We start from the raw sequence: 19385 nt of genomic DNA on the forward strand, positions 1-19385 counted from the left end.
GAGTTTATGGGTTCTTTGATGCAGCGGAAACTGTCTTATAGTTATTTACGTAAGACATTGGCGGGCATCTCTTTTTTCTGCCGCCTGAAAGGTTTTCTGGCTTGTACGACCTATTTTTCGATACAGCAAGCATTGAAAGGTTATAGGAGGAAGGTGGCGGTAACAGATGACAGAAGACTTATTTCTATTGAGTTATTGGGGGATATTTGCGGTATGACCTCATTAGTGTGTAATTCTGACTATGAAGCACTGTTGTTCAGAATGGCTTTTGTATTGACCTTTTTTGAGGCGCTCCGCATCTCTGAGCTGCTACCTTTGTCAAAGAAGACTGAGGGAGGCCTTTTATATGATCAGGTAGTGGTAGGCAGGGAAGATGTCCAGATTTGGTTACGTCGCTAAAAGTCGGACACTCTGGGGAGAGGTGTGGCAATTACTATTAAGGCTCAGCATAATCAGGGTGTTTGCCCGTTGGGCATGGTCAATCAATTTTTGGAAGTAAGACCGGTTGGTGGTGGGCGTTTTTTGGTCCACATGGATTCCACTCCACTCACAAAATATCAATTCGATTTTGTTTTACGGAAATGCTTAGAGCGGCTGGGCTTAAAAAAATTTAGGTTTTCCTCACATTCATTCAGGATAGGGGCAGCATCAGAGGCAGCTAGAAGGGGATTTTCGGACAGGGTAATACAAAGTATGGGAAGGTGGAAATCCAAATGTTTTAAAGTGTATGTAAGGACTAACTTGTTTATTTGAATCCTTCAGGTTTTCAGCGAACAGTCTGGATCTTGGGCCACTCATTCATTTTTTGGGCGAGGAAAAGAGCTTCACAATGTATTTACAGTACAAATTTAGCACTACCTCCGGAGTTTAAATTATTTTGGAAAGGAATTAGAGGCTTGCAGTGGCACCAGCTGTACTTTCATTTGTCTAGATTGTTCCAAGTTTGGTCTCCTCCGTCCATCGTGGTTATTCACGCTGGGGGTAATGACCTTGGTAATATTAAAACTTTGGACTTACTATTTAAGATTAAGAGAGATTTGCATTTATTTTCCCTCTCGTCTCCAGGGACAGTGGTGGTATTTTCTGAAATAGTTCCTCTGCTTCCTTGGCTTTCCTCATCACAGAGGAAAGTCATGGAGAGGATGAGGAAAAGGGTAAATAGGGTAATGGAAACGTTTATGCCGTCTATTGGCGGCTTGTCCTATAGGCATGTGGATCTGGAGGGTGGCATCCAGGGGCTCTATCGCCAGGATGGCATTCACCTTTCGGATGTGGGGATTGATATTTTAAATCTAGGGCTGCAGTGTAGCATTGAAAGGGCCGCGGTGGTGGGGTAGGGCCGTCCTTGTTGCTCAAGCCCGGCTGGTGGGGACATTGTATTTCGTATGGTATTTTATGTTTATTGTTGCTCGAGTTGTTTTATAACTGAGCAATTATAAGTTATTTCAGTTTGAGTGTTTTTACAAACAAGTAATTGATGATTCAATTGAATTGAATGATTCAACTTTTCAAGTAATTGTTATGATTTAATTTATTTATTTAAACCAATAAAGAGTGCCGCTGCCTTTTCTTTGCCAAAACTGGGGTCAGTGTTATTATTCTAGTTAAGTTAAGTGAGATTATGCGGGAGTGTGGCCTACAATTCCATATAAAAGGGGGCACATTATTTGGCCACTTGTGTGGGATTGTGGCCACCATTAGCAGTTCTGTCAGGTAAGCATAGGGGTATAGGTTTACAGGTTTAGGCTAGTAGGAGGTTAATTTTACCTGAGCATACAGCCGGTATCGGCCAATCGGTGTGCAGGGAAGGTTCTAGCAAGCTGGGGCAGAGGCTTTATAAGCTTGGTTTGGGCTGGGGTGCTTCCTTTTGCACCGAAGAGCACAAAGAAGAAAGTTCCCCGCCCCCCCTCCCTTTGTCGCGTGCACCTTTGTGTGGTTGGGTCACCCTAGTATACTAGGGGGGACATTGTATTTCGTATGGTATTTTATGTTTATTGTTGCTCGAGTTGTTTTATAACTGAGCAATTATAAGTTATTTCAGTTTGAGTGTTTTTACAAACAAGTAATTGATGATTCAATTGAATTGAATGATTCAACTTTTCAAGTAATTGTTATGATTTAATTTATTTATTTAAACCAATAAAGAGTGCCGCGGCCTTTTCTTTGCCAAAACTGGGGTCAGTGTTATTATTCTAGTTAAGTTAAGTGAGATTATGCGGGAGTGTGGCCTACAATTCCATGGGCAAATTCTACCTCTCGGATAAGTTCCCTCTGACACCATTGATCTTTGTAGCTATCTGTAAGGAGGTAATTCTTTCCAATGTCCACAAGTGTACGGAGCATTCTTCCCACGGACCATCATACTAATGTAACATGAGTTGTAGATATAGTCATTATAAGCAGGGGCTCCCTGAGATTGGAAAGTTTTTTCAAATGTTTCTTTTTCATTCTCTTCTCAGATCCTACTCAGAATGATATCAAGTTCGAAGTCACTCAGTCTGAAGATATAACGGCTATTGAAGGAGACTCTGTCACCATCAGCTGCTCATACACCGTCCCACCAGACCAAAACCTTCTGTGGAGTGGAGTTTTCTGGAGAGTGGGCAGCCCAAAAGGACCCTATGCCTATCACCCCTCCGATCTGATGGTTCAGGCCGGTTACAGTGGAAGAACCCAGCTGAGTGGATCTTCTAATCTCCAGATAAACAGGGTCCAACATACAGATAACACCACCTATTACTGCTTTGTGATGCTGAAATTCTGCATTGGAACCAACAAGACCAACTCAGTGCTGAAATACGGGAGTGGGACTCAATTAAATATAAATGTAAAAAATCAGACCCCCGCAGGTATAAATTACTTTATTTTTTCTATTTTCAAAAATGAAGTTTTTCCTATTAATAGTATGTTAAATATCTTTATCTTTGATATTATTCATTTTCTGTCTAGCTGCTTGTGTAGCTTAGAAAGTCTTATCTAAGCTGGACAAACAGCTTATTCTTCTTCTTCACCGACAACGCTATATACCTTTATCTGAATTTGCTAAGCTGTCTTTCACTTCCTGATAAGGTTGTCGGTATTTCTTAGATAGGCATGCCTAGACCCGCCCAGTCCCGCCCAGCCCCACCCCATCCATCCTCTCCTTCACCATGTCCTATCTTCATTGCCTTGTTTTTGCGGCTTCTCCTGAAAGAGGGAGGGGGGGGGGGTCTTGTGACCGGCACAATATATGAAAGAAATAAGGTACAAAGGAACGTTTGTGAAGGTTTAGAAGGATACAGATCACTTTCTATCGCTCATTACATGCGAGTATTGAGTTTTAGGCTCCATTTCCACTAGTGCGACTTGTCATGCAACTTTGGACACATTAAGTCGCATGACAAGTTACAGCCCATTGATTTCAATGGCACCTGTTCCCATCTATGCCACTTTGAAAATCAGCGACTTTAAAAAGGTGCCTGCACTACCTATATGTGACTTTGATCCAGAGTGTGTAAAGTTGGATCAAAGTTGCACTCTAAAAACATAGCCACTAGGCTAGAGTGCAACTTTGGAATGCAACTTTGATCCAACTTTACACTCTCTGGATCAAAGTTGCATCAAAGTAGTGCAGGTTCCTTTTCAAGGTCGCTGATTTTATTAGTTGCATAGATGGGAACGGGTGCCGTTGAAATGCATAAGCTGTGACTTGTCATGCGATTTTGTGTGTCCAAAATCGCATGATAAATCACACTAGTGGAAACGGAGCTTTAGTCTACATTTCCACTATTGGGATTTAGAGTGCAATTTTGATGCAACTTTGATCCAACTTTACACTCTCCGGATCAAAGTTGCATCAAAAGTTTTATCAAAGTAGTGCAGGTACCTTTTCAAAGTCACTGTTTTTCAAAGTCGCATAGATGGGAACGGGTGTTATTAATTTGTTGCACTAGTGGAAACGGAGCTTAAGGCCCCTTTCACACTTGTGCGGCCTAAAAGTCGCACAATTTTGCCGCAATTTTTTGCCAGGATTTTGCTGCAATTTTGACTGGACTTGAAGCAATGCCTATGTCTTTGGACCTCAAAACGCATCAAAATCGCAGGGACTACTTTGAAGTCATTGCAACTTGAAGTCGCACAGAATGGTACTCATTGTAAATCGTGGAGTGTTACTTGTCATGTGACTTTGCAGTCCAAAATAGCAAGACAAGTCGCACAAGTGTGAATGGGGCCTTAGTCTACATTTCCACTATTGCGATTTAGAGTGCAAATTTTATGTGAATTTGATCTCTAGATCAAAGTTGCATCAAAAGTTGCATCAAAGTAGTACAGGCACCTTTTCAAAGTCACTGATTTTCAAAGTTGCATAGATGGGAACGGGTGCCATTGAAATCAATGGGCTGTGACTTGTCATGCGACTTTGCGTGTCCAAAGTCGCATGATAAGTCACACTAATTGAAATGGAGCTTTAGTCTACATTTACACTATTGCGATTTAGAGTGTGACTTTGATGCAACTTTACACTCTCTGGATCAACGTCACATCAAGTCACATCAAAGTAGTGCAGGTACCTTTTTAAGGTTGCTGATTTTCAAAGTCGCATAGATGGGATTGGGTGCCATTGATTAGTCGCACTAGTGGAAATGCAGACTTAGTGTCGTTGCCTGTTCTATAATGATTGTAGACTGTGAGCTGAGACCCCGGAGCACTTCCAGCTACACTAAAACTGACATGTGCCCCCCCCCCTCAAGCACAGCTATACTGTATATGTGCCCCTCCCCCCAGCACAACTATACTGTATATGTGCCCCTCCCCCAGAACAGCTATACTGTATATGTGCCCCTCCCCCCAGCATAGCTATACTGTATATGTACCCCTCCCCCCCAGCATAGCTATACTGTATATGTGCCCCTCCCCCAGAACAGCTATACTGTATATGTGCCCCTCCCCCCAGCACAACTATACTGTATATGTGCCCCTCCCCCAGAACAGCTATACTGTATATGTGCCCCTCCCCCCAGCATAGCTATACTGTATATGTACCCCTCCCCCCCAGCATAGCTATACTGTATATGTGCCCCTCCCCCAGAACAGCTATACTGTATATGTGCCCCTCCCCCCAGCACAGCTATACTGTATATGTGCCCCTCCCCCCAGCACAGCTATACTGTATATGTGCCCCTCCCCCCAGCACAGCTATACTGTATATGTGCCCCTCCCCCCAGCACAGCTATACTGTATATGTGCCCCTCCCCCCAGCACAGCTATACTGTATATGTGCCCCTCCCCCCCAGCACAGCTATACTGTATATGTGCCCCCCAGCACAGCTATACTGTATATGTGCCCCTCCCCCCTCATCATTTTCTCATGAATTAGGATGCACAATGCATCCTTACTGATGAGGGCGGGAACCTATGTTCGGCTCCTCCCACTCTGTATACACCTTCTGGCTACACAGGAACAGTGCCCCTCCCTGGAAGTGATGTCACTAGCTTTCAGTAACCACACCCACTTGCTCTTGGACTCAGCAGGAAGAGGGATTGAAGTCATGTGACAGCACTGAATACTGCAAAATAAAGGGGGAAAAACTGGGATTTTTTTATTTTGACACATAAGGCTGAACTCCGCTCACATTGATGATTGCAGGGGAGAACTTAGGGTATTAGGCTGGACTTCCGCTTTAAGGAAGAAATGTTTCAGTAACAATCATCCTCCTGCTTTGAGGGTCTTGGGGCCCCTTTATACCCCAATCTGTGAGCTCAGTGTACAGTTCTGCATGTGCATTTACATGCATTTGCAATGTGCTTGCAGCAGGTTTTTTGGCATTGTTTAGGATATATTATTTTTTTACCGAGTTGCATTTACATCTAGTGCATTCAATTGGTTCTGGTAAGCTGACATGCGAAAAAATGCACAGCGCGCTTTACTTTTTTAACCACTTCTGGACTGAGCCCATTTCTGACACACGTGGTTTACAAGTTAACCACTTTACAACCAGCAACGTAGACCTACGTTGACTGGCTTTGCGTGGTTATACCGGGATGATGCCTCTAGCTAGAGGCATCGTCCAGGTACCTGGTTTTTAGAGCCGGCGGTCGGCTTTCCAGTGGTAATGACCGATGTGGCTCAGGAGCCGCTCGATTCTTACCCCGGCAAGCGGGAGGGGACGTCCCCCCCCTCCCTGCCGCCTTCCGCGGCTCTGCCCGGGTCTCCGGTCCCACCGGGAGACCCGAGCACCCAGCCGGCGCATCTGCCGGCTGGACGGAGTCCCGATCAAAGCTGGAAGCGGCTTTGATTGGGTCTTCGATGACGTAACCCGGAGGCGGCGTCCATGACGTCACATCCAGGTTACTCGGCTGCTAAAGGCGGCAGTTTCAAAAAGTGAATGTATTCAAAAATGCAGTTTTTGGCGTTTTGAATACATGGAAGTGTAGTGGAGTGGGTTGGGGTCTTTTAGACCCTCGATCCCTCCATAAAGAGTACCTGTCACTGCATATTGCTGTCACAAGGGATGTTTACATTGCTTGTGACAGCAATAAAAGTGATCAGATTTTTTTATTTTTTTTTATTAAAAACCTGTGTTAAAATTAAAAAAAAAAATAAATAAATAGGAAAAAAAAATGTAGCTGCCCCCGTCGCTGTTAGCTCGCGCACGAAAGAAAACGTATATGGAAGTTGCGCCGCAAATTAAATCGCTGTTCAAACCACACATGTGAGGTATCGCCGCGATTGCCAGAGCATGAGCAATAATTTTAAAAAAAGAGCTACAAAAGAGCTACACTCTAAACTGGTAGCCATTAAAAAAATGTAAAGCGTCGCCTTTGGAGATTTTTATTTACCGTAGTTTGTCGCCATTCCACTGGTGTGCGCAATTTAAAACCGTAACATGTTGGGTATCTATTTACTCGGTATGACATCATTTTTCACAATATACAAAAAAAATGGGCTAACTTTACTGTTTAGTTTTTTTAAATGCAGTAAAATGTGATTTTTCGTAATTTTTCCCCAAAAAATGGCGTTTGAAAGACTGCTGCGCAAATACCGCGTGACAAAAAATATTGCAATGACCACTATTTTATTCTCCAGAGTCTTTGCTAAAAAAATATATATATATAATGTTTGGGGGGTCTAAGTAGTTTTCTAGCAAAAAATACTGATTTTAACTTGTAAACAAAAAGTGTCAAAAATAAGCTTCGTCTTAAAGTGGTTAAAATCTGTATTTTTAGCTAGAAAATTACTTAGAGCCCCCAAACACTATATATATATATATATATATATATATATATATATATATATATATATATATATATATATATATATATATATATATATATGTATATATATATATATATATATATGGTTTTTTTTTAGTTTTTTTTTTTAGTAAAGACTCTAGAGAATAAAATGGCGGTTGTTGCAATATTTTTTGTCATGCGTTATTTGCGCAGCGGTCTTTCAAACGCCATTGTTTTTGAAAAAATACATTTCACTGCATTTAAAGAGAACTAAACAGTAAATTTAGCCCATTTTTTTTTTGTATGATGTGAAAGATGATGTCACATTGAGTAAAAAGACACCTAACATGTTACGGTTTAAAATTGCGCACACCCGTAGAATGGCGACATACTACAATCAATAAAAATCTCTGTAGGCGACGCTTTACAATTTTTTAACGGTTACCAGTTTAGAGTTACAGAGGAGCTCTTTATTTAGAATTATTACTCTCACTCTGCTGATCATGGTGATACCTCACATGTGTGGTTTGAACAGCGCGTTCATTTGCGGGCGTGACTTCCGTATGCGTTTTCTTAAGTGTGCGAGCTCACGGCAATGGGGGGGGGGGGCGCTATAATTTATTTTTTTCCTATTTATTTTATTAAATTTTTTCATTTTAGCACAGTTTTTAAAGAAAAAAAAATTATCAGATCACTTTTATTGCTGTCACAAGCAATGTAAACATCCCTTGTGACAGTAATAGGTAGTGACAGGTACTCTTAATGGAGGGATCGGGGATCTAAAAGACCTCAAATCCCTCCTCTGCACTTCAATGTATTCAAAATGGCAAAATCTGCATTTTTGAATATTGATGCTTTTTTTAAATTCGGCGCCTTTAGCCGCTGAGTAACCCAGACGTGATGTTGTCACGCTGCTTTCGGGTTAATACATCGGAGACCCGATCAAAGCTGAATCTGGCTTTGATTGGGACTCCAACCTGCTGGTGATGTGCCAGCTGGTTGCTCGGGTGGGATGGGAGACCCAGACAAAGCCGTGCGCAGAAGGGGGGGGGTCATCCCCTCCTGCTCACTGGGGTAACGGTCGAGCGTTATTTTCTGAAAGCTGACCGCCGGCTCTAAAAAATGGTACCAGGATGATGCCTCTAGCTGCAGGCATCACCTGGTGCAACCACTTCTCCGAGCCATCGTAGAGCTACGTCAATTCGCGGTAAGTGGTTAAACCCACTTTAAATTGGTACAATGGTGTAAGCACAGCTTTTTGAAATACATACATTTTTTTTCTATATGCATCCAAAAATGTTTAACTTTTTTCTTTTTTTAATTTGATTGCAATCACAATAGCAATTAGGATTGCTTTGTGCAGGTGGGAAGCTCTGTTCATGGAGAAATTAGGGGTCTATTAGTCCCCTAATGTCTTTTATGCCCTCCACTGCAGCTAATCAAGCACAAAGTTTCATACCTCCCAACTTTTTGAGATGGGAACAAGGGACACCTATTACTAATATATATAGGCATAGGACACACCCCTTGCCATGCCCACTTAAAGGGAGAATTATACAAAAACAAATACTATTCCTTTATGCTGGCCTTTGACATGTACAAATGCAACAGTTTAGAAATTGATGAAAGGTTTAGCACAGGGATTCCCAAACTATGGCCCTCCAGCTGTTGCGGAACTACACATCCCATGAGGCATTGTAAAACTCTCACATTCACAGACATGACTAGGCATGATAGGAATTGTAGTTCCTGAACAACTGGAGGGCCATAGTTTGGGAATCCCTGGTTAGCACTGGGAAACACTTTTTGAAAGATAAATAATGCATTTTATATACAACGATATAGATCAGACCAAAATGAGGGACAAATGAGGAGGAAAGAGGGACAGAAGGTCTTTGTTCCAAATCCGGGACAGTCCCTCGAAATCAGGGACAGTTGGGAGCTATGCACAACGTGCTTGAGTAGCTGTTTCTGTGGCCACAGAAGCCCTGGAATGATAACTCTGACACCCGTCTATCATCCGATCCGAAAGATCTGAAAACAGATGGATGGGGATACGTTTGCCATCCGTCCAGCGAGTCAGATCTAATCTCCCTATGGAGGAGAGCGGGACTCTGACAGGTCCATCTCTGCACAGTGTGCGGACACAGACCTGTCATCCGCCTGCTCAGCGGGGATCAGCGGAAATGTACTGCGGCAGGTAGGCTCTATTTTGCAAAATGACATACCTGTACATCGTTTCCTGCAATTGCCAGAGGGAGAGCCAATGTCCGCCAGCCCCCTGCAATCGCTCCCCATTGAGACAGAGCGGTGGTCTGCCAATGTACACAAGGCAGACCACCGTTCTGTCAGAGATGAACACAGTGATCTTGTATTCCTGCTATTTAGGAACACAGATCTCTGTGTTTATCCAGTGAGTCCATCCCCTACACAGTTAGAAAGCACCCTATAGGGCAGTAATGGTGAACTTTGGCACCCCAGATGTTTTGGAACTACATTTCCCATGATGCTCATGCACTCTGCCATGTAGTTGAGCATCATGGGAAATGTAGTTCTAAAACATCTGGGGCGCCAAGGTTTGCCATCACTGCCCTAGGGACACACCTAATCCTTTAATTGTCCCTGGTATTAACCCCTTCCTTGCCAGTGTCATTATTACAGTAACAGTGCATATTTTTAGCACTGATTACTGTAGTAATGTCACTGGTTCCCTCAAAAGTGTCAGTTAGGGGTCCGATCTATCCGCCGCAATGTTTCAATCACGCTAAAAATCACTGATTGCCACCATTACTAGTAAAAAATAAATAAATCAATAAAAATGCCATAAATCTATAGCCTAGTTTGTAGACGTGATAACTTTTGTGCAAATCAATCAATATACACTTCTTGAGATTTTTTTTTTTTTACCAAAAATATGTAGCAGAATACAAATTGGCCTAAAATGATGAAAACATTAGATTTTTTTTTTTTTTTTTTTTTTGGCTGTGTTTTATAGCAGAAAGTAAAAAAATATTGTTTTTTTTTTTCAAAATCGCAGAGGTGAATATATACCACCAAAAGAAATTTGTGGGAAAACAAGGACATCAATTTAATTTAGGTACAGCGTCACACGACTGCCCAATTGTCAGTTAAAGTAACGCAGTGCTGCATCACAAAAAACAGCCTGGTCATTAAGGTGGTAAAACCTTCCGATCCAGAAGTGGCTAAAATATTTAAAGCGGAGTTCCGGCCACAGAATCCTTTTTTTTTTTTTAATGTCCCCCAAACAGTGACCCTTCGAGCTCTATACATCCGCTAATCCTGTTTTATACATTGTAATAATATGTTTGCAAGCATGAAATCTTACTTTATAAAAATTATTGTGAGCGCCGCCATCTTTGTCCTGGATCGCCGAGTCCGTTGTGAGGAAACATAGAATGTCTGCCCTGCTTCCTGGTTGTAGTCCGGTGAATCCAGCGCAAAATCTCGCGCATGCCCAGTACTATGCGATCGGCATAGTGTTTGTTTCCATAGGGACGGCAGCGTCCGCACTGTGCTCCGCCTAACATCGCGTCATTTCCTGTTTGGAAATCACGCGATGAGAGGAGCGGCCGGCCGCCTTCGTCACTGCCCATTGCATCCTGAGAGCCACGAGTAAGAGCTCCCAGGATGCATTGCGGGACAGGAAGTGACAGCGCGGGTCGAGCGGCCGAGGAAGGAGGAAGAGGATGGTAAGGTGAGTATATTATGCTCTCTAATAAGGTAAGTAAAAAAAAAAAAAAGGCCGGAAATATCCAATTATTGCTCAGGTAAGGATAAGGAAGCGGATGCCATAAAATCTACAGCCATTATTTTGTGGCCGGAACTCCTATATAGCAACCAGCAACTGTTGAGATATTGAGGACTGGTCAGGATTATGTCATTACAATATAACAAACAGAAGGCAAGGGTTAGAATTATGTAATTTGCAACACAATGTATGTAATTGAGGGGTCAGGAATTTGTCATTTACAAGATAGTGTGGGGTCAAGCCCAGTGTAAAGAATGCAGTGGTTAGCATGTAACATATAGTCTATCATACAAAGTGCTGAGCACACAAGTATGTAAAATACAACAATAAGGATTACAGTATGGAAAAAACATACAGCACAGGGTACAAGGTTTGGCAGTCACGAGTCATTACATACACCTAACCTCAAGAACTCTATTTGCTATACTGCATTTTGTACACTCCTAACAGATGCACAGCATATAGAGTGCAGAGATGTACCTAAAGCAGTTCCATAACGCTTGAAAAAATTTCCCCCCTCACCCTTATCCAAATCTCCCCAGAAAAAGCCCATCCTCCCTCAAACCCCCCCCCCCCCCCCAGCAAAAATTCTCACCGAAGCATACTCCACCTTAAAATAAATACTCACCTCTCTAAAACTTGCCCCACCTTCCCTTAAGTAGCCCTCCCAGCAAGGAGCTCCCCCACAAAAAAGTAACCCCCAACAGAAATCACTTCACAAATATTTCCTTCCTGCAAGAAAGTACTCCCTTGGCAAAGAGCACCTCCACAAGAAAACGCATCCCAGCAGAAATCTCTCCAGCAAAGAGCACCCCCCAAACCTAGAAAATGCCAACAGCAAGGAGCTCCTACCCACAAAAACCCTCCCAAAGCAGAATCACTCTTAGAAAAGAGCTCCTCCCAACAAGACTCCCTCCCAAACCGAAGCATCCTCTTCAGAAACAGAGTTCCACCCCACAACAAAATCAACCCCCCATCCTTCTCCAGCTAAGAGTTGCTCCCCAAAAGATCTCCTCACATCTAAAATCCCCTCCAACCAAGAGTTTGTCCCAACAAGGCCCCCCACAGTAGAAATGATGACATGTAGCAAAGAGTGTCGGACCACAAGTCCCCCCCCCCGCCCCCCTGCACACACACACAGCAGAATTGTCTTCCAGCAAGGATCTCCTCCCACCAGTTTCCCTACCCACCAACATTATCAGCCCCCCAACAAGGATCTTCTCCCACCACGTCAAAAAACAGCCCCCCCAGCAACAATCACACACACACACACACAACAGAATCAGCCACTGTAGCGAAGATATCCACCTCACCAGATTCACCACAGCAGAATCACACCCCACACACACCCCCCCCCCCTTCACCCCCAGCAGAAATTGCCTCTCCCTCTCCTCAAGCTATTAGGTTAGTGCGTCATCCAGCAGACGCAACTGTTGACTTGGGTTAGTGTCTCATATAGCATTTATGTTCTGTCTCTTACTCTCTATGATACTGATGTGAATTAAGCTGGATCTAACATAATAAAACCTTTACAGGTGTCCCTACACGCACCACAGAAACTACCACGAGCAGCACTACCTCTGACCAGCAGGCGCTACCAGGTTAGTGTATCATCCAGCACACATTACTGTAGACTTGGGCTAGTGTGTCATCTAGCAGCCTTTACTTAGACTTGGGATAGTGCGCCATCCATCAGCTATTGCTGGTGGTGATTTGGGTTAGTGTGTCATCCATCATCCGTTACTGTAGACTTGGGATTAGTGCGTCATCCATCAGCCATTACTGTAGACTTGGGTTAGTGCGTCATCCATCAGCCATTACTGTAGATTTGGGTTAGTATGTCATCCATCAGCCATTACTGTAAACTTGGGTTAGTGCATCATCCATCAGCCATTACTGTAGACTTGGGTTAGTGTGTCATCCATCAGCCATTACTGTAGACTTGGGTTAGTGCATCATCCATCAGCCATTACTGTAGACTTGGGTTAGTGTGTCATCCATCAGCCATTACTGTAGACTTGGGTTAGTGCATCATCCATCAGCCATTACTGTAGACTTGGGTTAGTGCATCATCCATCAGCCATTACTGTAGACTTGGGTTAGTGCATCATCCATCAGCCATTACTGTAGACTTGGGTTCGTGCGTCATCCTTCAGCCATTACTGTAGACTTGGGTTATTGTGTCATCCATCAGCCATTACTGTAGACTTGGGTTAGTGTGTCATCCATCAGCCATTACTGTAGACTTGGGTTAGTGTGTCATCCAGCAGCCATTGCTGTAGACTTGGGTAACTGCATCACCCATCAGCCAGTACTGTAGACTTGGGTTAGTGTGTCATCCAGCAGCTACTACTTTAGACTCGGGTTAGTACATCATCCAACAGTTATTACTGTAGACTTGGGTTAGTGTGTCATCCAGCAGCTACTAATTTAGACTCGGGTTAGTACATCATCCATCAGCCATTACTGTAGACTTGGGTTAGTGCATCATCCATCAGCCATTACTGTAGACTTGGGATTATTGTGTCATCCATCAGCCATTACTGTAGACTTGGGTTAGTGCATCATCCATCAGCCATTACTGTAGACTTGGGTTAGTGCGTCATCCATCAGCCATTACTGTAGACTTGGGTTAGTGCGTCATCCTTCAGCCATTACTGTAAACTTGGGTTCGTGCGTCATCCTTCAGCCATTACTGTAGACTTGGGTTAGTGTGTCATCCAGCAGCCATTGCTGTAGACTTGGGTTAGTGTGTCATCCTTCAGCCATTACTGTAGACTTGGGTTAGTATGTCACCCAGCAGCTATTGCTGTAGACTTGTGGGGTAATTTGTCACCCATCAGCCAGTACTGTAGACTTGGGTTAGTGTGCCATCCAGCAGCTACTACTTTAGACTCGGGTTAGTATATCATCAAACAGTTATTACTGTAGACTTGGGTTAGATAGTGTGTCATGCAGCAGCTACTACTTTAGACTCGGGTTAGTGTGTCATCCATCAGCAATAAGTGTAGATTTTTAGGATAGTGCATCATGCTGCAGCCATTACTGTAGACTTGGGTTAGTGTGTCACCCAGCAGCTACTACTGTAGACTTTGGTTAGTGCCTCATCCATCAGCCATAACTGTAAACTTGGGATAGTGCAACATCCTACAGCCATTACTGTAAAGTCGGGTTCGTGTGTTATCCATGAGCCATTACTGTAAACTCGGGTTAGTGTGCCATCCAGCTACTCCTGTAGACTTAGGTTAGTGGGTCATCCAGCAGCCATTACTGTAGACTTGGGTTAGTATATCATCCATCATCCATTACTGTAGACTTGGGATAGTGCGTCATCTTGCAACCATTATTGTAGACTTGGATTAGTGTGTCATCCTGCAGCTATTATCAGGCTGCCATATGTGTGATTTTTTTTTTTTTTAAAGGTTGCGGATAAGGGGGGATTAGTGAGATTAGAGACAAAGGAAAGGGGGTAGCATGTGTAAAGAAAAAAAATGGAGAAAAGTGGGAAATGAAAATGTATCTACACCTTTGTGATACATTAGAGTTGCTCTTTACCTCCCTTTGAGTCTGGCAGGTCTGGGAGGCCCTCCACAGGCAATCCTTCCTAAAGAAGTTCTGGCAATAGGCTTCACACAGGGGGTGGCACAGATCAAGGAGCTGAGGAATAGGTATGAGTGAATCCGGCTGAGTTCAATTTGCTAACAGTTTCACAAGTCTTGCTTTAGCTTTGCCGGGAGCATGAAATCTACAGCATAGGTGGGGGGAGGAAACCTTGTTATTCCATTCTGCCCATGTATATGGCTAATAAGCAAGTGATTGGGCACTGCTAAGAATCTTGCTATTTAATTTTGGTTATTTTTAGAGCTAATAAGCAAGCTATTGAGCAAAAGAAAACTGGGCACTGCCATGAAGGACATGTATAAAGGTATATTAGCGTTAATCGCCAATAGTATCCGCGCAACGGAATAATGTAAATGAATCAACACCCAAAAAAAAAATAATTATTAAAAGTGAATTAAATATAAATGCAAATAAATATATATATATATATATGCATGTATGGATAACATGCATATATAATAGGTGTGATCTACCTAAATGGGAGCTGCAACAGAACCGTGAAAACGTAAGGATAAAAGTGAATATACTGTAAAGTATAAAATTGCTGCGCTCACCTAATGACTCTAAACAAATAATAAGTGAACAATATAAAATATTGCAAATATACAGTGATAATAAAATTAAACAATGTGCAAACATAAAATATGCCAAAATATAAGTATTGGTGAGTAATCCAAGTTAAGTGAAATAGTCCCATAGACCATCAATCAAAATTGCTGATAACAGAGTCTCTGAGGGATAACTAATCCAATAACACTTGATCTTCAATCCCTTCACCAAATGGGACCACCCGGTGTGCACAAATGCTTACCAGAAAACACAGACCCCTTAATTATAGGGGGTCAGTGTAAGCAGGAATAGTATACAGGGTATAGATCCAAATTCCAAAGAGTATCTGCACCCGACAAAGACATCCACCGGTATCCACCTGATGAATCTTTATAGCCAACTCCCACTGCTCAGCCACCTCAGTACTCCTCAAAGTGATATTAAATGACAAAAGGGCTGATATAGTGAAGTAAGCTTTGACAGGTTTTATTAGGATACAAATAGATACACTTACATGGTATCAGGTCAATACGAGCATTCAATAGGACACATGCCATGGACATCAAAGGCAGACGCCACTTCCACATTCCAGTATGCATGTCGCCTGGTCCCGGAAGTGACGTGATTGCGATCAAAACGTTACGCGTTTCGTCAGCACGTAGGCTGTCGTCATCAAGGGTCATTTTTTCATGAAGGACATGTACCAATGTCAACATTAAAAAAATACCTACTGTAAATAAGTAAAACAAAAACAGTATCATTCCCTACACAGAATTTTCAGCTTTCCCTAACAGTTCCAACACATAGTAACAATATGGTTGCTGCAAGCCCACCCTTTCTTGATACAGAGTTGGATTATCCATTGAAGTACACCTAAAATCCTTGGCCCAACTGTCCAAACAAATACCAAATCCAGTTACTATGTGATGCACAAGCCTCATTATTAGGTAAAGAAAAGTATTTTTCACCTTCCCTGACTGAGCCAAATCTTTCTTCATTTGAGTCTCACATGGTTCAGGTACTGCAGCTCACCGTGTAAAGATTTGAGCAACATAGGAAATGCTGCCAATCCAGAAAGCAGTGACCAAGACTAGATGTGGCCAGGTGCTGACTAACAGGCTACAGGCTGATGAATTAGCGGAGACGATGCTGATAGCCACCCCTGCAAACGTTTATTATACTGCTATAGTACAAGTAAGCACGGCCCACTTAAGAGTGACAACTCTGCATCCAGGAGCAGTGCAGCATTGTTGCCACCACATTACAGGAACCTGCATTAAGTGGACTTCACTGGTAGGATCAACAGTTATTGTGGAACTTTGCAGGGGGCATAAACCCGTAAGCGGAGATGGACTTAGAATTAAGTGCTGCAGCACATATACTGTATGTTTAATGCAAGTTAATAATTCTACTTTAATTTAGCTTTAAAAGATCCTGTAAAAGAATAATAATCTAAAATAGGTTATGAAAATGACTTAAATTTTGCTTACATAGCTTTTATGTCTTTCTACTCTGAGAAGTCTGTAAAGGTCACAGCTGAAAGGTCACAAAGTTCAGACATGTAGACTTGTAGGACATTTAAGTAAGTAGCCATATCACATGTTATGTAAGAGGTTAAGGGCCAAAAAAATGAAGGAGGGATATTCTACTAAATGATAAATAACTCAAATCGGTAAAGCGTGAAATCAGATTGGTTGATCTTGGTCCTAGGAAATATACCTAAATAGGCATATTTTATGTCACTCAGATGAATATTTTGTTGACCTCCTTCTAAAAAATGCTATTTGCTAAACCGGAATAGACCTTGTTTATGGTACCCAGGGAAATATGTTGTCCACCTCCTTTTAGAAAATGCTACTTGCCTGGTCTTTACTGCTGATCCTCTGGATTCAAAGCTCTATATGTCAACAGCCAAGAAAAAATATGCTGTTCAGGCTGTTGAGGCTCTATGTACACTTGAATCTACGCTGTAGAATACCATTATACATGAAATAATTATTTTTTCTCCCATTTTCTTACAGCGATTATTGGTGGAGTAGGGGTCGTGCTCCTTTTGATTATTTTGTGTGTTGTATTGATTGTCCTGCAGAAGAGAGGTGAGCAGACTAGGAGGTTAAATCATTTGAAAAAAAAAAATAAATAAATTATTAAAAATGATTAAAAATAAATAATTAAATCATACATATATATACAGTGCCTTGCGAAAGTATTCGGCCCCCTTGAACTTTTTGACCTTTTGCCACATTTCAGGCTTCAAACAGAAAGATATAAAACTGTAATTTTTAGTGAAGAATCAACAACAAGTAGGACACAATCATGAAGTGAAACGAAATTTATTGGATATTTCAAACTTTTTTAACAAATAAAAAACTGAAAAATTGGGCGTGCAAAATTATTCAGCCCCCTTAAGTTAATACTTTGTAGCGCCACCTTTTGCTGTGATTACAGCTGGAAGTCGCTTGGGGTATGTCTCTATCAGTTTTGCACATCGAGAGACTGAAATTTTTGCCCATTCCTCCTTGCAAAACAGCTCGAGCTCAGTGAGGTTGGATGGAGAGCGTTTGTGAACAGCAGTTTTCAGTTCTTTCCACAGATTCTTGATTGGATTCAGGTCTGGACTTTGACTTGGCCATTCTAACACCTGGATATTGTAGATTTTGCTTTATGTTTTGGATCATTGTCTTGTTCGAAGACAAATCTCCGTCCCAGTCTCAGGTCTTTTGCAGACTCCATCAGGTTTTCTTCCAGAATGGTCCTGTTTTTGGCTCCATCCATCTTCCCATCAATTTTAACCATCTTCCCTGTCCCTGCTGAAGAAAAGCTGGCCCAAACCATGATGCTGCCACCACTATGTTTGACAGTGGGAATGGTGTGTTCAGGGTGATGAGCTGTGTTGCTTTTACGCCAAACATAATGTTTTGCATTGTTGCCAAAAAGTTTGATTTTGGTTTCTTCTGACCAGAGCACCTTCTTCCACATGTTTGGTGTGTCTCCCAGGTGGCTTGTGGCAATCTTTAAACGACACTTTTTTTGGATATCTTTAAGAAATGGCTTTCTTCTTGCCACTCTTCCATAAAGGCCAGATTTATGCAGTATACAACTGATTGTTGTCCTATGGACAGAGTCTCCCACCTCAGCTGTAGATCTCTGCAGTTCATCCAGAGTGATCATGGGCCTCTTGGCTGCATCTCTGATCAGTCTTCTCCTTGTATGAGCTGAAAGTTTAGAGGGACGGCCAGGTCTTCGTAGATTTGCAGTGGTCTGATACTCCTTCCATTTCAATATTATCACTTGCACAGTGCTCCTTGGGATGTTTAAAGCTTGGGAAATCTTTTTGTATCCCAATCCGGCTTTAAACTTCTCCACAACAGTATCTCGGACCTGCCTGGTGTGTTCCTTGTTCTTCATGATGCTCTCTGCGCTTTAAACGGACCTCTGAGACTATCACAGTGCAGGTGCATTTATACGGAGACTTGATTACACACAGGTGGATTCTATTTATCATCAAGTCATTTAGGTGGTCAACATTGGATCATTCAGTGATCCTCACTGAACTTCAGGAGAGAGTTTGCTGCACTGAAAGTAAAGGGGCTGAATAATTTTGCATGCACAATTTTTCAGTTTTTTATTTGTTAAAACGTTTGAAATATCCAATAAATTTCGTTCCACTTCATGATTGTGTCCCACTTGTTGTTGATTCTTCACAAAAAAATACAGTTTTATATCTTTATGTTTGAAGCCTGAAATGTGGCAAAAGGTTGAAAAGTTCAAGGGGGCCGAATACAGGCACTGTATATGTATACATTTGAGTTCAGGTGTTTCACGTGAAGAATACTTCCTGCTGCATCATACAATGACATTTTAGACAATTGTGCTCTTTCAGCCATGTGGGAAGGCCCTTCTCTATTGTACCATGACTGTGCCCCCCTATATACAAATCCAGCTCTATAAAGACATGGTATGATGAGTTTGGTGTGGAGGAACTCGAGTGGCCTGTATAATGGCCTGTTCATGGATGTGATGGAGAAGAGCAATTCCCAAACACATCCCTTGCAGGCTCCTTTCTATTTCTCACTTGCAGAAAGACTCCAATTAAAAAGTAAACTGAGCCTCATACACAAAAATATTCTCCTAACCTCTGTAATTGTAATACATATACAGTAGCTGTGCTTTTTCTGTAGGAACAGGTTAAGGCAGGGATCCCCAAACCACGGCCATGCAGTTGTTCAGG

At 42.3% G+C, this 19385-nt stretch overlaps 1 protein-coding gene across 1 annotated transcript in view; it reads left to right on the forward strand.

The window, feature by feature from the left end:
• The window catches only part of LOC309552862 (uncharacterized protein), a gene marked incomplete at its 3' end in the record, with an annotated part of 113554 nt that overhangs the window by 68283 nt on the left and 25886 nt on the right, over window positions 1–19385 (forward strand). Inside the window, exons 4-6 of the mRNA XM_082253773.1 lie at window positions 2460–2849; window positions 12520–12585; window positions 17176–17250. Coding sequence (XP_082109899.1) covers window positions 2460–2849; window positions 12520–12585; window positions 17176–17250 — 531 coding nt within the window. The remainder of the gene's footprint in view (window positions 1–2459; window positions 2850–12519; window positions 12586–17175; window positions 17251–19385) is intronic.

Source organism: Pelophylax lessonae, assembly GCF_965119305.1.
Source record: "Pelophylax lessonae genome assembly, chromosome: 4".
Classification (NCBI taxonomy): Eukaryota; Metazoa; Chordata; class Amphibia; order Anura; family Ranidae; genus Pelophylax; species Pelophylax lessonae.